This window comes from Pteropus alecto, unplaced genomic scaffold (assembly GCF_000325575.1).
Source record: "Pteropus alecto unplaced genomic scaffold, ASM32557v1 scaffold8, whole genome shotgun sequence".
Lineage (NCBI taxonomy): Eukaryota > Metazoa > Chordata > Mammalia > Chiroptera > Pteropodidae > Pteropus > Pteropus alecto.
In genome coordinates this window covers 12,873,446-12,900,383 of record NW_006494609.1, presented here as the reverse complement: position 1 = coordinate 12,900,383, position 26,938 = coordinate 12,873,446, and the positions used below count along the sequence as shown (strand labels likewise).

At 46.1% G+C, this 26,938-nt stretch overlaps 1 protein-coding gene across 2 annotated transcripts in view; it reads left to right on the top strand.

Annotated features, from left to right (window-relative positions):
- Positions 1 to 26,938, top strand: part of KCNK10 (potassium two pore domain channel subfamily K member 10) — a 113,533-nt gene that overhangs the window by 30,431 nt on the left and 56,164 nt on the right. The window contains exons 1-2 of one of the 2 annotated variants that reach the window (XM_006925507.1): positions 18,002 to 18,057; positions 24,040 to 24,374. In XM_006925507.1, the coding sequence (XP_006925569.1) occupies positions 24,150 to 24,374 (225 nt within the window). In that variant the 5' untranslated portion in view covers positions 18,002 to 18,057; positions 24,040 to 24,149. Of the gene's footprint in view, positions 1 to 18,001; positions 18,058 to 24,039; positions 24,375 to 26,938 lie in introns of those variants that run through there. The other variant, XM_006925506.1, reaches the window with a different exon arrangement.

Here is a 26,938-nt window from a genome sequence, read left to right as displayed (position 1 = left end):
GAGTTCTAACAAGTCTCTCCTACCCTTATCCAGAACAGTGCGAGGCAGTCCTGTGAAGCGGTCAAAAACGCCACCTGGCCCCTCCTCTGGCAATCACCCTAAACTCTCTGAGTAGTTCTCTTGCTAACCCTTTGCCGCAGTGCTTGCCAATGCTATATTTTTTTCTTCTAAGAAACACCTTTTCTCCAATGAATGTTCTTATGTGGATTGGAGGTGGATTGGAGGTGGCAGGTGGATTCTGGACCAGTTTGACCTCATCTTAGCAATCTCTGCACTGATAAATGCTCAGTCTTCAGCTCTGGGGCCTCCGTGTCCACTCTGAGAAAACTGAAGAAGCCCCCCTTAACACTGTGTTATGGCAGAGAAACCCCTTTTAAAAATAAAACCTCTCAGGGAAGTCCACTACATAAAGCAGACAGACACGGTGCCATGTGGTGGGCAGTGGGGGACACGGCCTGGTGCTCAAAGCTGGCACCTGTGCACAGTGTGAAAGTCCCTGTGCCTGAATAAGCCAGTGCGGTGTCTACGACAGGGAGAGTTTCCCACTCTTTACTGTTCTGCAGAGTTTGGCCTGTTCATGTCTTTTTAATGAGAACAACCGTCTGTGCAAGTTGTGTGGGAATGAAGACCGTCCCCGTGCTGCCTGTTTGGGCTGCAGAGGACAGACCATCAGGCCACGAGAGTGGACGCCTTCTCAGTGCACAGCTCAGCCGGGGACCCCTGCCTCCCTGGTCTGCTGACTCTGACCTCGAAGCTTCTGGTGACCACTCTGACCACTCTGCTTCTGCACAAACTTGCTCGGTGGGTGTCATTTTTTGTGAATGGAAAGATCTGCCTCTCCCTCTGGAAATAGCAACTGTACAACCTGCAGAAAGGATTTTGTCATTTTCTTGTGGTCTTTAGCTTAGGGCTTTGTTCCTTGTAGGAAAGTCAGCAAGAATTTTCCATTAAGCTTTTTCTGTGCAGATTTTCTTTGTGGTAGAGCGCTTTGGAGGTCAGGCCCATTCTTTCTGCCATTCCGGATGTAGGGCAAGTTATCTAACTTCCCTGGGCTTCAGTTTCTCCATCTGTAAAATTGGGGCAAGAGTGGAACCTCTGTCCTGGACTCTTGTGAGACTTGATGAGAATGTACGTGAAACATACACAGTGCCGGGCACACAGCGAGCACCTGGTACCTGTCACCGATTATACTGCTTTCCTATTGCTGCTAGAACAAGCTACCACGAAGGGATGGTTTAAAACAGCGGAGATTCATTACCATATCATTCTGCAGGTGAGATTTCCCAAATGGCTTTTATGGGGCCAAAACCCAGGTGTCAGCAGGCTTGCACTGCTTCTGGAGGCTCTAGGGGAGAATCCTTTCCTTGCTTTTTCCCACTGCTAGGAGCTGCCCACATCCCTTGGCTGCATCATTCTGGTCTTTGCTTTCATTTTCACATCCCCTTCTCTGTCTCTGGCCCTCCTGTCTGACTCTTATAAGGACCCTTGTGGTTACATTGGGCCCATTCAGATAATCCAGGATAATCTCCCCATATCAACATCCTTAACTTAATCACATCTGCAAAGTCCCTTCATCGTGTAAGGCAATATATTCAGATGTTCTAGGAATTAGGACATGGACATATTTAGGGCACCTAAATTCTGCCTACCACACCGATTATTTAAAAATTTCCTTTTAAGTATCTACAATTGGCCAGACCCTCTACTTAGTGCTGGGCATAAAAAATGAATAAGATACAATGTTTACATGAAAAGAGATAAATGATGCTGATATCAGTGATAATCATAGTAGTTGACATTTATTGAGTATTTACTAAATGCCAGGTGCTGTGGTAAGCACCGTAAGTGAATTATCTTGGTGAAATGACATCATCGCATTAAGGACAGTATTATTCCCATTTTAAGGGTAAGAACATTGAGGCTTAGCGAGCCTGAGTACTTTGTCCAAAGCCATATGATTAATGACAAGAGCCCAGGTCTGTCTGGTTCTAGTTTATCATTGGGTTCTATGCTGCCCTGGAAGGCTGGATGGGTATACATACCTCTAGTTCCCTTCCTAATAGCGTATTTAAATAAAGCCTGACCAGCTTCAGTAGAGCAGATGACATAGCAGCTGCGATTCAGGGCCAGCAGGCAGAGCTGCCAGGGGAGGCAAATGCTACATCTCTCCAGCCCCTATCATGGTCCAAAGCTACAAATTCATGGCGCTGACTATCAGGAAATGTGGCCTTGTCTTCAAGAGAACCTAATAACTTGCGTTAACCACTCCACCGAACTGGTCTCTTCCCAAGATCGTGTGTCATCATGCTCATGGGTTCCTGCTCCAACCTGGGGCAGTGAGTGAATAGGAAAGGAAAAGTCCAGTGAAATTTCTCTTTAGTGATTAATATAGAAACTACCTGGTGATTTTGAAAGGGCAAAAAGTAGGTACATCCAGGTGAGTCTGAAGGGAAGCGTTTGAATACTAAAGGCCACATTATTCTTGATTTTTGCCAGAATTTCCTTCACTGGAAATGGAAATTTTACATGAAGGGTGAAGGTGAGGGGACGGTTGGTCTCCCAGTTGGCAAGTGTTACAGTGACATTAACACAGCTGCTTGGTGCTGCGATGACCGGCGTCAGCTCACCTGGGGCATGTAAGATCACCTGGGGCATGTAAGACGATGGTCGGACAGGAGAGGAGGAAGCAGGTAATGAGAGTCTGCGCAGACTCTGGGATGGGGCTGATGTGGGTAGAAAGTGCTGCCGAGCCCCTGCTCCGAGCCAAGACGGTACCACATGTGAAAGCTTCCTGGGTTCCTTCCTGCTGTGGGTGGGCTGTTGGGGGAAGGGTCTGCATCTCCACCTTCTCATTTCCTCCTGTGACAATGCTCTCTCCCCCGCTTTGGTTAGACCTCTGAGCCTAGGAGGCATTACATTTTAGACACATTCCTCGATTGACTAATAGAAAAATACTTGTTACATTATGGCAGACATAGTTAGGGTGCCCATACATTCTGATTTTTTAAGGTAATAATTGTTTTGCAATAATGGTGACCAATTAAATGCATATACTTACTGTAGGATTTTATTTTTGGACTTATACATGTATAAAGTCATAAATCAGAAAAATTCAATAGCTGTCTTTCCTCATTCTCTCTTCCTCTCTCACTCCCTTCCTACTCCCTTCTCTTTTTCTTTCTTTTACTGCTTACTGTGGGGTACACATCAGCTCAGAACTTGAAATGCAAAGATGAATAATTACTAGTCCCTGACTACCAGGGATTTATAGTCCAGTAAAGGAATGTATTCATTTTATCCAACAGCTCTCTATTGAGCATGTATGATGCAGCAGACACTAATCTCGGGGCTAGGACATAATAGTGAACTAACCAGACCAAATCCTCACCCCCACATGGGAAGTTTAGATTCCCCTGGGGGAGACACACAGTAAACAAGCAAATACAGAAAACAACTTCAGCTCATGATACAATGTCAGCTGTGAAGAAAATAAAATCAGGCAACAGGCTAGCCCATGATGGAGGAGACATTAGCCTTTTTGCAAAGGGGTGGTGAGGCAGGAAGGCCTCTCGGAGGAGGTAACATTGAGTACAGTTCTGGGCATTGAGAAAGACCAGCCCTTCAAGGATCTGGGCAAGAATGTTCCTGCCAGAGAGGGCACAGCTAAGGTGCAGTCCTAGTGGTGGGAGCTAACTTGGAAAAAACTAGAAGACCAGTGTGGGTGGGGGGAGTTGAGGAAGAGATGACGTTAGCTGAAATGGGGAGAACCGAGGGAAGGAGTTTGGATGCTCTTTGGGGTGTGGTGGGAATCACCTGGCTGGATTTAAGCAAGGGAGCGGTGAGACCACATTGATATTTTAGAAAGAAGTCGCCCCTGCTGCCGTGTGGTGAAAGGGCTGGAGCAGGGTCAGGGGTGGAAGACTGGCTGGTCAGGGTGTTGCGCCCCTTGTGTTGGGTGTTGGGGAGTGGCAGACATCAGCGTATGTTTCAAAGGGACTTTTTGGCTGAACCTTTGAATGAACAGCAGCGCTGCTGAGAAGGGAAGTCTGAGAAGAGGCAGATTTCAGGTTGTGTATATGAATGATAACAGGGTTTCTCTTTAAATCATGTCCTGGTTAAATTTGGGACATGAAATGGACATCTAAGTGGAGATACAGAGTAGACAGTGAAATCTACAAGTTCTGGAGAAAGGTCAAGGCTAAGGATAAAAATGTGCAAATCGTTAGTCAGAAGAACAAGGAGTGAAACAAAATGCCCACATTTGGTGTGAGAAGGGCATCGTTTTCCTCTCAGAGGGGCATTGCTTTTGCTTTAGAAACTGGTGCTCTAAGTCGTAATGTCAATATTGAGAAAGAAAGGAAGCGCTATTCACTGAGCGTCGACTCTGTGTCAGGCACTGTGCTCTCTGCTTCCCATGTATTATTTTTCATAGGGCATAAAGCTCGAGAAGCACCCGTAATGCATCGCATAAGATTACCTGTTCTGGAGCCAGATTGCTGGATTCAGACCTCAGCCCCGCCTTTTACTAGTGGTGTGTTCTTGGGTGAGTTAATTTAGTCCTTCTGTGCTTTGTTTGCTCATCTGTAAAATGGGGTTATCCTAGTACCTACCATGTAGAGTTATTTCGATGTTTAAATGAGTTAATACACATAAAGTACTTGGAATAGTGCTTGATACTTAATAAGCACTCAATAAATGGTAGTGATTTCAATGTTACCATTATATTCGCGCTGTATGGTCATCTCAACTGATAGAAGAGTAAGGTATGTTATAATAAGAGCGTTATTTTAGAATCTTGATTCAACTTGTTTGTTAGTCAATATATATAGGATCCTTGGCTTCTGTCCTGGGTTTTTGCCGTGATTCAATTTTAAGAGCTCTTCTACTATGATATAGATTAAAACCCATTTCTGCTCCTATTGCTGTACTGGTAACAAACCAATTGGGTAAAATATCATCCAACTTATTGGTGTAAAACAAGCATTTTACTGAGCACATTGATTCTGTGGTTCAGGAATTCAGGCAGGACTCAGCAGGGATGGCTTGTCTCTACCACGTCTGGGGCCACACCTGGGAAAATTTGAAGGCTGCAGATGTGGATGGGCTGGGGCGTAGGGGGTGTGCTGGAATCAGCTAGAGGCATCTTTGCTCACATGGTTGGCAGTTAACTCTGGCTCTCAGCTGGGATCTTAGCTTGGCTGTTGGCCGCAACGCCTACATATGACCACTCCATGGGATCTCATGGCCTAATTTGGGCTTTCTCACAGTGTAACAGCTGGGTTCCAAGAGTGGGTGTTCCAGGAGAACCAGGAAGAAGTGGTGCAGTCTTTTATGACAGTTTTGGAGGTCACATAGTGTCACTCCTGCCTTAGTCACTCCCTGTCCAGATTCAATGAGAAGGAGCATAGATTCTACCTTTTCATGGGAGGAATAGCAAAGTCACATAGTGAGAAGAGCATGTGGGATGGAGAGGTTGTGGACCATTTTAGAAAAATAAAGTCTGCTGTGAGGCTTAACCAGGAGGCCATTTATGAGGCTAATTGGCTTGAAGGATCCCGTACACTTGTAAATTTTGAACATGCTCTGAAGTCAAGGTCTCGCTCGCTCTCTTTTTTTTTTCGTTAAAGAAGTTGACTGCTCTTGACCTAAGTTGTATTAGAGTTCAAAGATTGACTCACTGGAACTGGTTAGTGCTCATTCATTTAAGAAACACTGATGGAATACTGACTTTGTGCAAGACCTGTGCTAATTGCTGTGGGGGCAAATTGAAATACCACAAGAAGTCAACAAGCTTAAAGGTGAAGACCAATATAGTTGAATTGAAATTAATTAGCCTCTGGAGAAGAAGAAGACCATTGACAATCCCTAATGATAACTACAATAAAACTAGTCAAAACAAAGCACAAAATGAGTTTAATGGAAACTTATTCATTTAGTATCGCATTTAACATTCAGAAACACATTTCTCAGTCTATAGACTTCATCTGTTAATTAATCATTACAACTAACAATTATTAAAGCTTAGTATAAGTATTTAATATACTAATTACCCTATGAATATGATATCAATTAATTAGCAGTGCAATCCAGTGAGGCCGATTATCATATCCATTTTATAGATGAAGGAGAGAGTAGTAGGTAGGTTAAGTGACACAGGCTGGCATTTATTCCCAGGTCTTCTGCTCCCACAGTATATGCTGAAGTCGACAGGGCTGGTTAGTGCAAAGCTGGGACTAGACTGAAAGTTCTGGATTTTCTCTTTGGTGTGGATTTTCTTTCCTCCAAACTAGTGGTTTCCAGCTATGTTCCACAAATCTTCTAGGTCCCAAAAGGGATCTTAGGACCCAATGTCGGGATTGAGGGGAAGGCAAAGTTCGTATGACAATGGGCCGCTACTCTAAAGTCCAGCCATATCTCATAGCCTTTGAGATAGGTTATGTATATTCATTATATTTATTATATTACATCTAATATATTTATATCTTACCATATATTATATTTATATGGTATATAATGTAATTCAATATAAGATACATAATAATATAATGTATTAATACATTTTGTATTTATTATGTAAAGAGGTCATGGATTCCTTAATAGAATATATTGTAATATTATATTTATAATTTTACTATTATAATTGTGATAATACAATATCCAATATCCAAGAGCAGTGTGGAACGGATCAGAGGTGTTCAGACTTTTAGAACAAAATCTTTTCTTCAAATAGAATTCTACATCTGTATCTGTATAATTTCTACTTCACGTTTGGATTTTATTCAGTTCAACTGAATTTCCACTTAAAATTGAAACTCGTAGTACAAAACTCGTCCATTGAAGGAAAGTTGAGTTTGATTTAGGTCTTATATATGTTGTGTTTTCCTTCCTGAGTCCTTTCTTCGAATGGAATTTTATATCTATATCTATGTCTATATGTCTGAGTCTGTCGGTCTATAGCTATACTTATATTTGTAATTTTTACTTTGAGTTTTTTCAGTTTGATTGGATTTTATTCAAGTCAATTGAATTTTCACTTAAAACTCAAACTTTTAGAACACAACTCTTTTCTCTGAAGGAAGAGTTTTGTTCTTTTAAAAGGGTTTTATTCTGTTAGACCTCTGGTCTATTCCACGCTGCTCTCGGATATTTTTAGTTTAAAGATTTGGTCTGTAGGCAGAATCACCGTCAATATCCCAGCTTCAGGCTCAAGGCCTCAGACACTAGCTTAAGTCTTTTCTGTTGGCAAAATCTTCTTTGCTATCTGCTGGGGGAAATATCCTTTAAAGTGCCTATGCAAGCACAAATCCATAAAGCTAAAAGTCACAGAAAAGGGAGAAAGATCTTATTCCATTTTTTAAAGTTCAATTTGATTTAGGTCTTAGGTCTATTGGGTTTCCCTAACTGATTTTGTATGTAAATATGTTCCAGGAAGAGTGATCATATTGTGATCATTGTTTTCAGCTCTTCACATCAAGTTTCCTTGATCAAAAGTGATTTAAAAAACCCCTTAAAGTGTGACAATCGCTCTTCTTTAGCAGACAACAGAGTTTGAGAGATGTACCCAGCGATCATTTACTTGTGGTAAAAGGAAATGTGAGTTTTCTGGCACAAAGACAGTTCTAGCTCGTGTTCAATTGTGGGGAAATAACAAGCTTGGCAGAGCTGAAGCAGGCCTTAAGAGATAGGTCTGCCATGTATGGCTGCGCGGGTTGTGCATTGCACAACTATGGATGGTGTCTTCTGAAGTTGTGCAACGCAGTGGTCTTGTCGGGAGGTCATGGATTCCACCCCCTGTTGCTTCTTAAGCATGGGAGGGCTTGATGCCAGACTTCAAGGTAGTCAGGATGAGGCATTACATGCTATCACTTCCAAGGCATTTCTCCTGGAATCTGGCGAGTGCCTAGGAATAAGAAAGGGGTTGGTTTCAGATGGTGTGCAATTGTGTTCAAATGGAGGATCTGAAGATAGATGCAGTTCACCTCTACGTTTGTGGCTACATAGGGCTGCTTGCTGATTTGGTCTGGGACATGCCCCCAAGGCAGGTGTCTTTTAAGCCTCAGCTTTTGGGCTTTGCGGTGTGGCATGTCTACCTGCTCTCTGCTCCCCCAGACTAAATACAGTCCTGAATGCCAAGGATTGAGATTTGGGATGATGGAATGATTTATTAACACCAAACTGAGGAGTTCAAAATTTTAAAATTGATTCAGAATCTTGGCTTGAGCTGCTCTTTCAGATAATCTTTCGTAACAGATGTGAAGGAGGTACGATGTCCTGATGGAGCATGAACTTTAGAGTTAGATGGACACTGGGCTGGTATCCTGGTCCCGGCACTTGCCCTGGGCAAGTCACTTATACCCTCTAGTTGAGGGGGTTAGATGATTAGCTCATATCTGAGACCCTTTTAGGTAAAAAAAAAATATATATATTAGTTTTTTCAAATAATAATGTAATTATTATACAATAAACCTCTGTTTCTTTGTTTTCATCCATTTATTCAAAGTAATTATTGAATGTCTTCCATGTGCCAGGTGGTGCGCTAGGCACTGGGTGTGTGATACTGAACCACACGGGCGAGGTCCGCCCTCAGGGAGTTGATAGTTCAGTGGGGAAGAGACTGGGGGAGATGACTAGCAAACCAGTGAATAATATAACTCTCATCATGGTACCTGCTAAGGTAGAAACTCCCGTCATGGTACCTTAGGTAGGAATAATGGGGACAGGGTATTTAAAGTGGTCTGGGGTAGAAGGAGTTAAGCTGAGACCGAAAGGATGGGTGGGAGGCAGCCGTGAGAAGAATGGGGGAAGGGCCTTCAGGCAGAGAGAAGACCCCCTGTAAACTGAACGAAGGCTGGATAACTGGATAACGGACAGTGTATGGAGGAGGGTTGGGAGGCAAAATCTGAGAAGTGGGCATGGACTTTGTTATCAGCTTGGAGGCCATAGTAGGGGTTTGAATTGTATTCTCCGTGTAATAGTAGGAGGTATTGAAGGTTTGAGCAGAGAAGGAAGTGAAACAATTTACGTTTTGAAGATATTTTTCTGACCTCTGTGTGGAGAACGGATGGGAATGAGCGCGGAGTGTGGAGAGCAGTGGGGGAGATCCTGGCTGCTGTCTTGGAGAGGCAGGGTGGCCTGCCCCGATGGCGGGGGCCTGGGGAGGGAGAGCGGGGGTCGTGTCTAGGTCTGTTTTGGAGGTAAAGACAGAGTATGGGGGAGGCGAGAGGAGCACGGAGACAGGATGCTCTCCGGTCTGGCCATCGGCTTGAGCCCACCACGTGTGTGTTAGCACCATCCTGGCCGAGGAGCCTCCTTTTGTGGCTGGGCCAACAATCCAGTAGTGTTTGGACTTGGCCAGTCTGAGACACAGTCAAGACACCCCAGTGAAACTGAACTGTCCAACAATCCAGTAGTGTTTGGACTTGGTCAGTCTGAGACACAGTCGAGACACCCCAGTGAAACTGAACCATTGGTAAACAGGAGGGCAGAGGGCTTTTTTTTCTCAAGAGTTGAGATTTATTCTCAGAAAAATCAAAATCCCACTCTTCCCCCACAGTCCAGGAAAGTTTTCCCAGGGTACCCTGCTTCTCCAAATGGTCATCTCTCTTTTCTGACTCAACTTCCACTAACACCCATTGTGATGCCTCTACTTGGGTGAGGGGCTTCTCCAGGCACCGCACTGAAACTGGGCCTTGGCCTTGAGCATTCCAAAGCCCACAGTGTCCTCGGCATACATATGCAGCGGAAGGTTGATCACTGGGTGATGGCTGCGTGACCCTCCATGCAGCCGATCAGGATGAGTTCGGCATGGTCTTTATTAAACGTCTGGTTCCCATCTGGTCATGGATGGCCCAGATGTTACTGGTGATGGCCGTGGCCACTTGAGCATCCCCACCCCTGTAACCTGCATAGCCACCACGGCTCCGTCACTATGCAGTAGCAGGGTGTTCTGAACGCTGGCAGTGATGGCCTGGTTTAGCACCCACCTCAGAGCCTTGGGGAACACAGCAAGCCGGCAGCCCCTTCGGCTTTTGCAAGAACCCCAAGTTGTCTCCCAGTGGGCTCTGCCTGCTGCTTCCCTGGGCATAAAGATCTGGGAGTCATCGGCAAGTGGGTGGTATTTAAAACTATGGCCCTGGAAGAGCTCATTCAGGGAGAGAAGATAAGTCCAATATTTAGGGAGAGGAATCTACCGAGTAGGTTTAAAAAGGCCTATCCAGAGAGAGCGGAGGAAAATCTTGAATTTGGAGTCATAGAGGCCCAAAGTGGGAGCATCGTAAGAAGGAGCGAGACCTTCTGTGTGCAGTGCTGCCAAGAGGCCAAGTCCAGTGTGGCCATCATGACATCCACTGGACTTGGCAAGGTGTAGGTCCTGCGAAGAGCAGTTGGGCTGGTGCCAGAGGCGGAAGCCTCGTTGTTTTTATACAGTTTATGATTGATGTCACCCAGTGTAGTACTTACCTACATTTTGGGCTGGTTGTGTTGGGTGGTGGTTGATGATTGCATTTTTCCTGTCTCCTTGGCTTAGTGTTGTCAGATAAAATATAGGACACCCAGTTAAATTTGAATTTCAGAAAAAAAAATTTAAATATGTCCCAAATATTGCATGGGACACATTGATCCTAAAAAATTGTTTTTCATCTGAAATTCAAATTTAATTGGGTGTCCTGTTTCTTTTTTTCTTTTTTTCTCTCTGAGTCTGGCAGCCTACATTGAATTGTACACTTTAGAATGGTTAAAATGATGAATTTTATGTTATATGAATTTTAGCACACTCACAAATCTTGCAACCCTATCCTAACTAGACTGTCATGTGGACGTGACCATATGCTCTGCTTCTGGGTTGAGCCACCAAGGCCAATAAGGAAAGCCAAACCTGAGTGATGTTATTTCTGGGGAGAATTAACGTTTCTGTTACATTCCCTTAGAGCACCTCACAGAGTGCCGAGCACATAGTAGGCAGTCATCGAATGCTAGTTTGATAGAAACTGCATTATGTGCTATGGGGAAAATTAGCTACAATGACACTTGAATGGAAAGAAACTACCCAGAACCTGTGATACTATTTAGAGAACTGCCAGGAATGGACCTTACATGGGAATTTCTCAATGAATTACGTGGTGTGGCACTTTCGACTGTGCTTAAGGAATCAAGTACTCAGTCCATGACAGACCTATTTTAGCCCTGTGGCTGTGGAGCAAATGGCTTTGCTGAATTCGGCACATCCCAGTTACAACAGCTTAAATGCAGCTGGCTTCTGATGGGCCATTACAAATCTTTAAATGACAGAGAGCTCTTGGAAATGCCCGCAGATTTCAAGACAGCAAGTGTGCGTCATTTGCTATTTAAATTGATCATACCAATTTCTATGCTTACCTTTTTCCTCCTCCCTGTTAGGTGGATGGAAGAGGCATAACCACAAGACTGTATTTCCGACCGACCTCTTCAGAGGCAATTTCAAAGCAATTAAGTACAGGTTGAATCTGAATTGTATGAAGAATTAAAATATCTATGGATTTTCTATGAAGATTCTATTCCTTGGTTAAAACCTGAGAACCCAAAGGTTAGATTTAACTATGGATGAAAATGGGTTTTTCCTCTTGTGAGTCCCCCCTCCCCCGAGCTTTGTTATTCATAAGAAACTTGCGTCCACAGTTAACATTCATTTACTTGGCTAGCTGAATGCATTACATGCATTCTACACTGACTTATTCAGCCCTACTATGTACCAGTATGCAATATCTAATTTGTGTTTGGACCACGTTAAGTTTTCAAATAATGTCCCATGGTTCTGATAACTGGGCAGTTCCTTGAAAGGAAATATGTCTATGGTGGTTGCTTAATTGTGACTAATCCATTACGTAGAGGGTTTGCCTGGGAGCAGAGTCTGAGGGTGGTAGTGTGGGAGAGGGATTTGACCCTTAAAAATGACACCGAGGGAAACTTCTGTGCTCTCTTGCTTTATGACCTATTTCCTGGGGTGCAGCTTAAGGACTAGCAAAGCAGCTTGGCATATTTCCATGTGATCCATACGAAGATCTGTTTGCTCTTTGAGATTTTGGAGGCATTTTCTAGATCCTCGAGTGCTGAGTCTTTTCTGAATTACATGAGCGTGGAGGTGAAGGTACCCGTCCCCTTACCTCGAATCAGCCATCCTTTTACCTCCCGACTTCCTAGATAGCAAGGTTTTGCTCCATCACCTTGTGTCCCCCTGGTGCCTGAAGCACAATAGGCACTTGACAAACTTTTGTCAAATCTATTCCGTGAACATTAATTGAGTTTTTATTGTATGCCGTGCACTGGGATTGAGACTATGGAAGACTCAGGTCCATGTTCAAGGGGCACCTAGAGGAATTTACCTTTTAGCAGGAGGATTGACTAGTGAGAAAGGACGGCAGATATTTTGGGGGTGGAGCGAGGTGTTGGTTTAGCTGGAAGGTCTAGCCTACATGCAGTGGCTCCCTGGTGTGGAAAAGCCCACTGGGGGCTGTTTCACCCTAGGATTCCCCCCCGGCAGCACTGACTCTTGCCTTCCTCATGCCCCCTTCCATCCCCAGTCCTAGGTGTTGCTGGGAACACACAGAGCTGGTTTATTGAAGCCTCCTTTCCCTGCCTTTTTAGATCCACTCCCCTTATTTTTTAGTAAGTCTGTTGACTCCTTGAAGACTTCGCTCATTAGAGCAATTGATAATATTTCAAAACACTCCTCAGTCTTCAGAGAAATGAGCTTGTAGGTTTTTTGCGCCACTGTCTCCCCAGCCTCGTGAGGCATCGTGTGGGTATCCCTTTCCGTTTTAGGTTCGTCTCTGCCTCTCACTCACACTCCCCGCTGGCCTCTGAGAGCCGCATTTGCAGTAAATCACAGAGATGTTGCTGATGTCAGCAGCCCCGACGCTGCATTCAAGGAGACACTGAGGAGGAAATCATCCGGAGGGTGATATTGAAAGGCAAAGCTGTTTTGCAGAGTATTTTGTAAAAATCGTTTCCCTCTGAGACAGATCTCATTCACTTTTGCAACTTAGTAGGCACGGTGAAGGAAGAACCATCTGAAAAAATTTGTTTCCCCTTCTAAGTTTTTCCTAGGAGGTTTTAGTGACTATGAATCAAGCCAGGAGCACCGAGCAATGGAGGCGGCTGAGACTGCTTGCAAAGCGGAGTGGGCTGGGGCGTTGAGACGCCATCTCAGCGACCCTGGGAGCAGGGCAAAGAGAGGTACAGCTCATTCCACTTCAACATTTTTTTTCTTAAAAATAAATATAAACCACAGCGTAGTATACATGCACACAGAACTTGCTGTTTAAACACTTTCTGCAGAAAAACCTTTCGTAAAGGAAGCATCTATCTTGCAGAGGGATTTCCTAATACAACATCAGGTTTGTTTATAGTAAGATCCACCTTAGTATCTTCACGACAGTTGTCCTGACTGCCGACTCTAAGCAGGGGAACCAGGGTTTGCTGTGTGGCCTTGAGGGCAGCTGAGGAAGGAGACTATGGATTTAGAGGAAACAGCAATCCTGGAAGCTGTTTGAGTAACCTAGCAGTGTTCAGCAGCCTGGATGTAGAGTCAGAACAGAGAGAAGGAATAACATAGAAGAGCTATTTCCTCGTAGCTCCAGGAAAAGACAAAAGGAAAGAGAGTTGAGTCTGTTGTTAGTTGAAGATGAAAGTGTTGAGCATAGACTCTAAGCTGGCTGGGGAAGGAAGAAAGGGAACGTGGGGGGTGGGGGGCGCGGGCAAGATAGAAGGCGGGGAAAGCAGAGGCAGGATGTGATGTGGGAGTCATTGAGGGAGAGAGCCGGAAAAATAGGATGCTCAAGTCGGAAGTGGGATTCCTTAGTGGAGGATGTCTGAGTCGGGGACATTTCTCGTGACGTTGTGGCCACGGGAGGCAGTGGTCGTAGTGGACATTGTCGGCGCCTCACCAGGTCTCCCAGGCAGTGTTCCTGGCCTCGTGCACCCACCCCCCGGAGTCCGCATGCTTCTCTCTTGTAGCATCTACCTACGGCTATTCCCAGAGGGCTTTCCTTGGTCTCCTAGCACCTCTTTCCAGGCTGCTCCAGGGCATTTATATTCCCCAGGGGCTGTCTGTAGCCAGTGACTGACTGGGTAAAAGAATGAAAGCCTCGCCCCCTTGCCTCAGGGTGGGAGAAGCTCGGAGGTGTAATTTATGCTGCAGAACTCCCTGAGAGCTCCGGCAGAGGTGGGCTTCACCTAGAATCGTACCCTTTCTTCTTTTCTTGCCTTTTACTTTCCTGCTTCCTTCTTCCCTTATGGGCTTCTCCTGGAAGCTCTTCCTAAATAAATCGCTTGCAAACCAGTGTTTGTCTTGGGATCTGCTTCTGGGGAACCCGATCCAAGTCACCGTTTGCAGTAGAATGAAGATGATGGAGATGGTGATGCGCTCAAGGCGCCGGGAGTTGCACGTATTGGATAGGTCATCTGTGGGGCACTGAAAGCACTCAGGAGGAAAGCGGGACCTGGGTGGAAGGCTTCCGGGAACCTAGGAGAGAAGTCGGGTCCACCACCACCGGCCAAAAGGAAGAGTAGGAAGTAGAGGAGCCAGAGGACTCGAGTCTCAAAGGATCGAGGCTCTGACTCAGAGTATGGATTATTGATTTTTCGGGACAGTGTGGCCCTGACATTGTGGGTGAGAAAGACTGAGCAACCTCTACCTGAATGCCAGACTCAGAGGTCACTGTCCTCAGGGGAAGTCCAGGTATCAGGGAAGAAGGTGCAGGAGGGCTCTCTGAAGAGCCTGAGGAAGCAGGGAGGTCTTTGGTTCTGCAGCTGGGGCTCCTGAGGTGTCTTTGCAAAGGCGTGGGATGGGAGAGGAAGGGAAGATTGGATCAAAGAAGAGGAAGCAGAGAGTAGATGTGGGGTCAACGCTAAATGGAGAGAGATCAAGGCTACAGGGAGGCTTACATCTAGTGGCTTCACTGGCCTTGTACTTCTCAAAGGCATTGGTCCCCCCAGTCTCCTGGTGGATGGTGGCTTGACAGCCTGGACACTGGGTATGGAGTTTGGTACTGATCCTGGCACATGGTTGGCATGCACCGGCTGAATAAGCGAATGAATGACACATTGAGTTTCTAAAAGCCTCTTCCTTTTTCATTATTGTAAAACATTACTGCACTTATCACTTCCATGTATCTTATGCTCTGAGAAATATGGAATTTATCAAAGAACCTCTAGCTACTTCGGTCACCGTTATTGGGCGGGATGCAATAAACAGATTTCCTATGGTTAGGGAACTAGCATGGGTTACGGGCTTAGGTCATGGGATCTCTCTCCCTAATGGGTTAATATTTTTCAGTTTTGCTTCCTCCTGTGGATCCGTAGAAAGAATTGGTTAGATTGGTGCAACTACTTGTTAACTATGTATGTGTTACCGCTGACACAAAGGGAGTTTGTGGGGATTGAAGGATGCATGTGGAGGGCGTGACAGGGCTGGCAAAGCGGGCTGGGCCCTGAGCACGTGGGACGTTGGGCCATGTGACGAGCCATAGGAGTAACCGAGGAGGTTTAAGCTGGGGCAAGATTGGGAATCTAGAAGGATGAGCTGCGCCAGCCTGGTTGGGGGCGCGCCCTGTGGGGAGCCCAGTGAGGGGCGGTAACTGCTTCCGTTCAACAAGACACCTGGGAAAGGCAAACCTCTCTTGAAAGAATGGGCCCGTCTGACAAAAGGATTTAAGGCACTTGGCTCTAGGGTACAGGAGAGATTTTGGGAACTGCAGCTGCTTATATTATTTTTAATCCCAAAGAGAGTGGGCGTGGGGTGGGAATCTTTCCTTTTAAAAGTGCTCTGGTTCATTTAAATTATGGAGGAAAAAATTAGGGCAGGGGACAAACTATGTTATCCATGAAGCATTTTGGGACAAAGCGAAAGAATCCAGCTGTGGCTGTGCATCTTTAGGCCTTGACCATGGAGTCAAGACAAATAAGTCTGAGGCCTGTTAGGAGAATCGCGAGGTCGACAGTGCTGGGTCCCAAAGCGTGGGAAACGCCAGGGCTGTTCTGACCAGCTCGGCACATGTAGGGAACAGCTCTGGTCCTGGGCTCTTTGTGTTCACGTGGATGGGTGAGGGTTCATTTTACTGCAGCAACAAAGGCATCCCACCTGGTACCTGGAGAAACCTATAATCCCCAGAAATTATGGAACAGGGGTTCTGTTGAGAAAGTTTTCCGACAGCCAGGGAGAGAAAATGGTCTATGAGATGACCACTAACGAGCAGCAAAATAATGCTACCTGACAGTAATCAATTCAACAGACACACACCGAGACCACTCACAGGCCAGGCCTTGTGAATGATGATGCAAACGGAGAAGCGGAATAAGCTCTACCACTCCGATGCCCAGGCTGCCGCATCCTGTTCTCGTGGGTGTGTTTCTCCCCTGTGCCGTCCCTTGCATGCTGCTCTCTTTAACACCATCTTTTACTGTCTTCTCATTCCGCATCTCCCTCCGGACTATTTCATCCAGTCCTGTGGACTCATCTATTCTTATCGCTCCCAAACCTAGGTTCCAGCTAGGCTTACCCTGTGAGTTCCAGTCCCTTATGCTTCATATCTGTTGGATACCTCCACCTGGACATGCTACAGGAGCTGCAAACCTACGCCCGCTGCCTTTTCTGTCTTGGAGAACACCGTGCTCTTATAAGCCAGATGCCTGGGTGTCATTTCAGACTCCTCCCTCTCCACATTTCTCATTTTCTATCAATCACTGGGACCTGTAGGTTTTACTCCCTTAACGATTCTTGTCTCCGGCCTCCTTCTGTCCATCTCTTTTACTATGGCCTGAGTTGAGGCCCCAATCCTAAGAGCCTCATTCTCTGGGCCCCTCCTGGTGGTGAAAGCCTCCGACCTGTGTCATGCTCTTAGTTTATAAATGCAACAAGAGATTTGGGGAAGATCAGGAGAAGCCATTTGCTTATTAGTCCCAAGAAGGAAGTCACTGGTCCTTTGAGCCGCAAATGTGTCCAGCCACCTTTCTACTCTCCCCAGGCTGGGCGTACACTAAAGGGGGCGGGGCTTCAGCCTTTGGGGTCCTCAAATCCAGATTTGTGCTGTTTTGGCCTCGTCAGAGGGTCCCCAGGAAGGCAGACTGGAGGAAAATTCTGCTTGTCCAGTATCAGAGAGGTAACTCACCAAGGGTGATTCATACCACTCAATAGATTTATTATAAACCTCACAAATATTTTGTATCCATGAATAAGAGGGAACTTTCTCTCACTTTGTGAAGAGCACAAGAAAGCTCAGAACTGATTGTGCAGAGCACAGTGAAGTGAATTGCTTCTCTTTTTTTCTAGTCCTCCCTAGAAATTGAAAGAACCATGAAGAGCTTTCTTTGGACTATTGACTTCCTGAGAATTTTTAACAGCTTGACTCAGGATGTCTGTCTGTGGTACACGATAGTACCAAGGCTGTTCATATCTACCAGAGTCAATGAACTCTGCAGTTAAGTTATCTTTTGGGCAGGTATGTGAACTTGATCTAAATGCTGACACAAGGCAAATTTATGGATGGTGAATGAATAAATTCAGGAATGGAGTAAATTGTAACTAGGAGCCTTTGAGCTGTAAGCACTGTGCTAAGCTCCACACTGAGACAGAGAACATAGAGGAAGGCCATCTGATCCTACCGGAGGGTGGGCAGTCAGGGAAGACTACTTGGAGGTGGTGACATATGAGGTGATGTTTGAAGTATGAGGAGGAGTTGGCCAGAGAAAGAGTGGGGAGGAGAAAGGAATCTGGGAAGCAAGACCCATTCCTCTGGGCTCAGCGAGAAGGGACCTGGGTGCTGCTGGGTTTGGCAGGGACGAAGGTTGCGTGTGTGGGTGTGGCGGTGGGCGAGGCTGGGGAGACAGGCAGGTGCCAGGCTCTGGAAGGGAGTCTTGATGCATGCCACAGAGCCAGCACTGCGTTCTGAATCTCCGTAGTGCCTTCCGAGGAGCTGAGGTACAAAGCGGATGTGACCAGATTTGCACCTCAGAGAGCACCGCCTGGCTGTGATGTGGAGGATGGAATTTCGCGGGGCAAAACTGGAGGCCGTCTCCATGATTCAGGTGAGGGCAGACCGGGGTCTGGACTAAAGAAGGAGGCAAGGACAGTTACGCGTCCAGGTGACAGCACGTTCTCAGCTCCCGCGTCTTCCCCGCTCAGCCTCGTTTCCTCTTGTCTTGGCCGTCCGTCTCTAAAGGTTCCCAGATATTTCATGGTACCTTAGTCTCTTCCAGCTGGAAACAAAGCCTAAAATTTTAAAGAGGACTAGAGAGAGAGAGCACTGATTCGACCCAAAGGGAGAGCCTTTGTTTGCGGTCGCATTTTGGGGACACGGCTTGCTCATGTCGTGTGTGTAGACTGAATGTCGCTGTACCCTTAGCAAGACCAGCTCGATCCCCTTTAAGGCACAGCCATCCTGTGAAAATGGGAAAGACCAGGTTTGGCTTTTGGGGTATCTGGAATCAGAGGGAGCACACGCGTTCTCTCTGCGCTTCTCGAAGGCAGATCACGGCTGAAGGCAGCGGCCTCGGCCACCCCTGGGCTGGAATCGTCGGCCATTCGTCCCTCTTGTCCTCTTCCCAACATCCACGCCCTGCACCAGCCTGAAGTTCGCCCACGGCAGCCTCTGGGGACTCCAGGCTCAGCTGGAACCTGGGGCTCTTTGGAAGCTCTGCGTGGTGGTGCAGGTGGCCCTGGACCGCTTCCAGACCCAGGGTGAGGGGGGAGGGTAGATCAGGGTTGGGAGAGCGGACAGGTGTTCTCTGCCTCTTGCCAGCGTGTTGCAGTCACAGTTGTACTTTGCCTGAGTCAATAGGCAGAGTCATGGTGCTGTGTGACGGTGGCACTTCTGAGGCGGCTGCATTTCAGATTTCCAAGAGACCCTGAATCCTGTGGATGATATTTGCTTCAAATGGTGTGGAGGAGTAGAGGCATTCAGGGTTAGGTGTCTGGAGATGGATCCAAGGATGACACAGCTTATTAGCTTATGATAGACTAGTCAGTGTCTCCTTTCTGGGCCTCAGTTCCTCTCACGTCAAGGGGAGATAAATAATGATCCCTGCCCTCCATGGAAGGTTTCGTGAAGATAAACTTGTCAACTCTCTTGTCAACTCTCTCAGTGACCCTGAGGGCAGGGATGTGTCTTATTCACTTACATGTCCTCAGTGCCAAGCATTGTGCCTGGCAAACTCAAATGTTTGTTGATCGACTTCATAAACAGATGCTGCAGTAAAGTGTACAGGACATGGGCATTCTCGGCTAATATAAAATTACTGAGAACTCGATCACCAAAGAGAAAGCAGATTTCCATACGTGTCCTCCTCTCCATCCCCCTTTAGGTAAAAATGGAATGAGCTAATGTTTGTGTGGGAACATGTTAAAATGAAAATCAGCGGGAGGGATACTGTCTTCCAACCTATCTCTTCTCAATTCTCGGCAGTGCTTGTGCTACTGGACGTGTTTCCACTGGAGTAAAGCAGGGGGCGGCCCATCATTATTGATTCATTCCATGGCGAAAGATTATGTCACCTCTAGGAAGCTAAAGTTGCCAATCTCATAGATTGAAAAAGATTTCTATGCTCGTCTGAGACAAATGCCTTTCTGAGTTGCATAAAAGGGTCCATTCCACCAGGAATTCCTTTCGGTTCCTATTTTCCCATTCCCGTGCTTCAAAGGAGAACTGACTGGGAGGTCTGACTCTCCTCATGTTGATCCTAGCTCCACCACTCTCTGCCCACTTGACCTCTGTTTAGTCCTTCAACCTGTCTGGGTCTCAGTTTCTTTATCTGCAAAGCGAGGGTGTTTGGTGGCCGTGAGCAAGGCTGCGCCTTGCGGGCTCCCACCGGAGGGAGTATAATCGGCCGAGAGCTCCAGCTGCTGCTGGGTCAGTCCACTGTGGGCTGGCACCGTGAGCACGTTTCCCATGGGCTGCCGCCAGCCGGTGACCGAGTGCGGTGGGGACCCTAAGGCAGGCCTCTTCCTGGGAGACACAGATGGCCGACTTTGGCTGGAGAACTCCGCGGCGTCCGTGTTGAGCCTTCTTTAGGCTGCAGGTGGTCTAGGACGCGTACACGCATCCTTCTCTCCCTCTCCTTCACTCGGGGACAGACTCGCGGTGTGTCTGCTGGGCGTGCTAGCCTCCGACCGTCTCCCATTTTCTCCTATGCATGCATTTCCCCGACTAAGATCGATGAATGTTCAGTCCCCTCTTGGTGTGTGCTTCTGGGAGGATCTGGACTCACAGAGGGTGATAATAGCTCGTGGTGAGGACCAAGTGCAGTGACGTAAGCAAGGCATTGATTAGAATGACAGGCGCAAAGTACGTGCCCAGGAAGTGGTAGGATGTCCCGTTGTCGTCATCATCATCTGGCCAATTTTGCTTCTTTGTTTGTTTCGGGCACAGAGAGCTCCAGTGGCACATCCCAGGTCACAAGGCAACTTTGTATTAGAGTGAGAGCGACTGTGGTTTCTGAGAAGAAATGGATTCATTAAAACACCCTTCGAAAACTTACCTAATTTAAGCAAAAGGCACAAACCAAATCCCTTTCCGGCTATTGAAATGTGCAGCCATCTTTGCCAAAGCAACCAACTCCATTTTTAGTCAAACGCACGAATGATTGGTAACATTCTTAGGTGCCTGCCAGTACTCCTGATATCTAGAAATATAGTCCAATCAGTAAACCAGGGCAGCTCCTTTGCTGTTCCTGAGAATTCTGTGGGGGTGCAAAAAATTGGCCATTATTATTCATAGTTTGCAGATAAAGAAGCAGAGAAACTAAGTGGCAGTTTCAAGGTCACCCAGATGCTGACAAGTTTGGGGCTGAAACTGCCTTTTTTTCCTGGTGCTCTGGAAACTCAAGGATTGGTGGATGCTGTTCAAACTCTGTTCCCAGAGACAGTCTTATATCAAACTGGAACCAGGAACTGGCCTGAAAAGACCCTTCTCAAGCCCTGTTCTGCCCAGCCTCAGGCATGCTAGAAGCCCTGGAACCATCCGTGATGCAGGTCAGTGAAGGAGACCCAGCTCCAACTGGCCTCCATGCTCAGGGCCATCATTTGTCACCCAACAAGGCTTCATTCTAATGGTTGTTGCCTGATGCTATGGAATATGGTCCCTAAGTAGACTGTCACTCCTCGAGCTGGGGGGGATCGTGAGTTATCCCCGCTACCACACAGCTCCTCATGCCCATTTGGTGCTGAATAAATGCTTGTTATTGAGGATGGTGGTGATTCCGATGGAGCTTTTGTTTATAGTTTGAAGGAATTATCGGCAGCAACAACTGAAAACGATTATTTGCTCTATGCCAGCACTGTGCCGAGATATAGAGATCTGGTGATTAAGAGAAGCTTTCTGACTCTCAGGAGTTTATAGGCTTGTGGGGAGATGGACAGGCTGAGCCTGCCTGGGGAGTCCAGGATGACTTCGCGGAGGAGGCAACTCTGAGCTGAGACTGAGGAGGATGGGAATTTCCCAGGCAGATGGCGGGGCGTAGGGGGGTGGGCGAGGGGCGCTGCTGGCTGAGGGAACATCTGAGAAGGTGTGGAGGTGGGAACAGAGCACTGCTGTGTTGGAGGACCCGCTGTTTAGTCTTGCTGGAATGTCAAGCTGTTTTCTACTTAACACCGCTCATCCACATTGTATGTGTGGTTTGGAAGTGCCAACATTTCTTCCTTCCATTCTTCATTCATTTGATCAGCCATCATTGATTTTGGCCTCTCACTGCGTGTCAGGCACTGTGCAGAAGGCTGGGGTACATAGGTGAGGGGGTGGACACAGTGCCTGCCGTCTGAATGACAAACGGGCTCTATCAACAGCACGGTGCAGTGGGTGTGGGCAACGGAGACCTCATCTAATGGGGGTGTATTAGATGGTGGTGTGGGCGAGGCCGGTGGACATGGAGTTGCTGCTGTAACAAATTGCCATAAACTTAGTGGCTTAAAACAACACAAATGTATTGTATTATGGTTTTGGAGGTCAGGAGTTTAAAATCTGTCTCACTGGGAAGAAATTAATGTGTAGATAGGGATGGATCCTCCTGGAGGCTCTAGGGGAGAATCTGTCCCTGGCCTTTTCCGGCTTCTAGAGGCTGCCTGCATGCCTTGGCTCATGGCTACTCACTCTGACCTCTGTTTCTGTCCTTACATCTCTTTCTCTGACCCTTCTGCCTCCCTCTTATAAGGACACTTGTGATTACATTGAGCTCGCCCAAATAATCCAGAAAAATCTCATTATCTCTAGATCTTGGATTTAATCACATCTGCAAAGTCCCTTTTTGCCATATAAGGTTATATAGGCTTAAGTCCTAAGGATGAGGATGTGGATATCTTTGGGGGCCAATTTTCTGCAGACCACAGAGGGAGAAGGGGAGAGGGGATAGATGAGTCTAGAAGTGGTATTTAACCTCAGACTTAGAGGTGGGTGAAAGTGGAGGCTGGTGGACTGGTCCAGGCAAGATGTGATGGTGGCCTGGATGAAACTGGTGGCCATGGGGATGGTGAGAGGCGCAAAGGATGAAGGGTAAGTAGGAATCTGAATGTAGTTCCTTCAGGGAAGGGTTAGTAAGAACATAATTCCCAGGGTGCTGGTTCTCATTCTTAAATCTTTCAATCAGAGATTCCAGAAGGCTTTGCGTTCATGTAAGTCAGAAGGAAATGTAATGTTTGATGATTTTATATGATAGAATACTATACAATAAAGGCTGATGTTCAGCTTGGTTTACAAAGAGCAAAGCTGATTTTGCGGCTCTAGGTTGAAAGGCAGAAGTACAAACCAAGATTCCTTGAGGTGGCCACCTCTCTGGCCTCAGGTCTGGGTGTTTGGAACAAGGAGTGACATTCCTGTGCTTTTATTTACCTTGAGTTTTCCAGGGCAGAGATCGAGCAGTTTAGCTCTCACAGGTGAGATTGTTTGCCCCACTTAGGTAATTATGTTTGTCATCTCCTCATACTTTATTTACACCATAGCCAGTCTGCACGATGACAGAGGCCTTAATAAGCATTAGTAAAATAAAAGGAGAACAAAATTGGAGTGAAATGGCCGTTCAGTACTGCACAAGACAGATTTCTGAAATGCATGGTGGCGTTATGGGTGTAACACACCTGGAACTTTCTGCCAGCCCAGAAAAGCCTCCAGGTTCACATAGTTATTTCCAAGGTAATGAAATTGCCCATACAGAGACCAGGGACCTTTGAGAATTCAATGTGTTCTGAAAACCAGGGGAAATTTCCTTTCTGATGGCTTCTTATTGGAGGGAAATAGAAGAAAAATTTTATTACTAACAGATTAGGAGTGATTTCAGCTAAGGCATCACATTTTCTGTTGAGAAATAAGTTTAGGTTCTGTTTTACGATTCTTGCTATTTCAGGAAACTAACTTAATTGGCATAAAACATGACTCGTTTCCTTCTCTCATCATGGCCACCTTCCTTTTTCTTCTCCTTTACTAGTTGTCAGAAACCCGAACTTTCTGTACTGTGTCTGATTCTTGACTCACTTCCTGTATAGTGAGCTCATCCTCCTTTTCTTTGTTTAGTGACCACGGCCCCCGATAAAGAGGGACTTTTAAGCCTGCCGGTTGGTAATCTCTTCTCTGCTTTTGGTATCAGCTCCCCCTCAGTATTTAGATAGGGTGGCTGCATACCCCTCTCCTATTTTTCTCCTCTCCAAGTTGAGCAATATATCCGGTTTTCAAATGTGGTGATCGGTTGCGGATCTTACGCATTGTTTAAACAGGGAAGCTAAGGGGGCAGATGACTGATAACTTACAGAGACATGGCTTTCAAATTTGGACCCTCGTAGAAAAATATAAGCATTTCAAACTCAATTAATAACTATTTTTTAAAACTAGGTATCCTGGTGCTCATTTTTTTCCCCCAAACTTGAACAGGCAACCGATCAAATTCCCTAAATGTAGGCTTGGTGAACCAATGATTAATCCTCACATTTGAAAGCTGGCTGGAGGAAGACATCCGTGCTGGGTTCTGAGCAGTTTTGTTGTTTGTGTTTATAAACATCTCTTCTCCCCTCTCTCCCACCCCGATTCCCAGTGGCCGTTCCCGCAGCAGTGCCCCCGGTGTGCCAGCCCAAGGGTGCCACTAACGGGCGCTACCCGGCCCCACGCCTCTCCATCTCCTCCCGAGCCACGGTGGTAGCCAGGATGGAAGGCACCTCCCAGGGGGGCCTGCAGACCGTCATGAAGTGGAAGACTGTGGTTGCCATCTTCGTGGTCGTGGTGGTGTACCTCGTCACAGGCGGGCTCGTCTTCCGGGCTTTGGAGCAGCCCTTCGAGAGCAGTCAGAAGAACACCATCGCCTTGGAGAAGGCAGAATTCCTGCGGGATCATATCTGTGTGAGCCCGCAGGAGCTGGAGACGTTGATCCAGGTGAGCAGAGACTGAGTCTACCATAAGACAACCTGTGGGGAGAGAGGACAGCGTCGATTTTTTAATCTTTCTGGCTCTGGGATTATCTGTCTTTGGTTGAGATGCTCCTGATGGTCGACGAGGTTCTCTCCAGGGAGGTGACGTTTGAATTGAGACCTCGAAGAAGCCAGAGAGTGAGGCATGTGATGATGTGGGCGTAGAGGTGGCAGCAGGCAAAAGGGCTGTGGATTTTCAGATTCAAGCCCACCTATGTATGCTGATTAATTTCCTGGTTCTGAAGTCTGTGTGAGATGCTGGGGGTAAGAGGGTGACCTAGAAGCTAAAGAAAGAATTTTAAATAAGCAGGGATGTGTTAAGTAGCCCAAAGTCAGTGAGGATAGACTAGAGGAAAGGCCACCGAATGTGGGATGAGGAGGCTGTTGGTGATGGTGACTTGGGAATAACCATTTTGGTGCTTGATGGGGATGGAGTAATAAGGATGGCAGTTAATCATCAAGGCTGCTGTTTTTGAACACTTTCTGTGTGTCAGGCACTGTCCGAAGGCCCTTACATACACTGGATATTAAGGAAAAAAGATCCATAAAAAATGGAGGCTGAGAATGTGGGCTGCCACCTAGAGAAGCAAGGCAGTGAGAGCAGAGGGTGGAGGTGGCCTTGGCGAGGGTGCTCCGTGTCTGGGAAGGGCCGTGGGAGAGCAGAGTCATCTAAGGCGGTGTGATGGGAGGAAATGCAACAGGAGGCTTGAGAAGTCTGCGAAGGGCAGAGACAACCGAGGAAGAAAGAGAGACAGTTGGGAGCCCAGCTGGAGGGCTTCACCTTGGAGATGAGGGAGGATGGCTGCCTCTGAGGCTGAAGTTTGATTTCCTATCCTACATGCCCTCTTGAACCATGAAGAGTTGGTCATGGTGGAAGGCGGTGACATTTATGGAAGCAAGGCAGAGTCTCCTGGGGCTCTAAAATTTGCAAGGCAGAGGGATGGAAAAGAAGGTTTTCATGATTCCTCTGGCACTGAGATTATGGGCATCAAATTTTAATGGTGACTACAACTCAGGAGTCTGTAGGATTCGCCAGTCTGGCAGACTTTTTATCTATCTGCTTGTCTGTCTGTCTGTCTGTCTGTCTGTCTATCTATCTATCTATCTATCTATCTATCTATCTATCTATCTATCTATCTCAAATTACGTAGGGTAGGGCAATTCTGAGGCTACTTATAATCTGGCACTTTCATAGTAAGTGTATTCTTTTAAATTAGTTTTAATAATCTGACTTGACTTTTAAGTAAATAAAAATACACAGTTTCCCCCGAGAATAAATATGGTTTCATACCTATGCCCTACAATTTTTATTAAAAAATAAAGCTTTTATGAAACAATTTTTTCAGATTAATTTTTATTTTTCAGTTGCAGTTGACATTCGATATTATTTCATATTAGTTTCAGGTGTACAACACAGTGCTTAGAAGTTTATATAATTTACAAAGTGATCTCTTGCTAGGTCTAGTACCATACATGGTTATCACAATATTATCGACAATCTTCCCTATGCTGTATTTTATATCCCTGTGCCAACAAATAAAACTTTTAAATGGTAAAAATCAAGGGCAACATTTCATACTATTCTTTCTTGGATGATCTTATTTTTTTTTTTTTATGCTTCTTGAGAAAATGCTACCAAATGTGGTGATGAGAGCGTTGTATTAATCTGTGCCAGATTTAAGGCCTGGAACGCCACAGAGAATGGAGGAAATTATTGCGGAGTAGTTTTAACTAAGAATGCAGCTACATTTATACATGCTGTTTCGATATGTGGTGAGATCCTTTTTATTTAGTTGCAATATATATAATAACCTAAAGCATGGTCCAAGTTGAGTCTAGATTCATGCTTGAATTTTCTGTCCTTAGATAGTGAGATCTTGAGGAAAGAGATCATGTCTTATTATCTTTGCATCCATGGGTAGCCTATGTATTGCTTTGCATCTAATTCTTGGCCAGTAGAGCAATGCTTTTGGAATGAGATATCCATAGATCTATAACATCGGTGATGCTGTGAGATAGATGAGCTTGTCTGTGCATTTGTTTATTAACTCAGTATTTCTATATCATCCATTCTTTGGCTCTCTCCTTTATGAAAGGGCTCTGAGGCCGGAATGAATGACAGGATTTGCGGGGTGGGTTTAGCAGTTCTAATTCTGGTGCTGCCATTAAGACCCATTCCCTATTTTGGTCTCAGAGGTTTTGTTATGAAATGAGATGTGTGTATGTGTGTATCATTTCTATAACAATAAAAAAAAAACCTACCCTTTATTAGGCACCTGCTATGAACTAGGCACTATACACCCATTATCTCATTTAATCTTCCCAACAACCCTCTAAGTTGGTATTATTATTATGCCCATTTTATAGGTGAGAAAATGGAGGCTAAAAGGGGTAGAGTAACTTTGCAACCACTGGAGCGGCAGAGCCGGAATTCAGAGTGAGGTCTGTCTGACTCTGCCCTGCCTCGCCCAGTGAGTCTACAATCCCTTAAGTAGGTCTTGCTTTATCATAAGCTCCACTCTCTCTTAA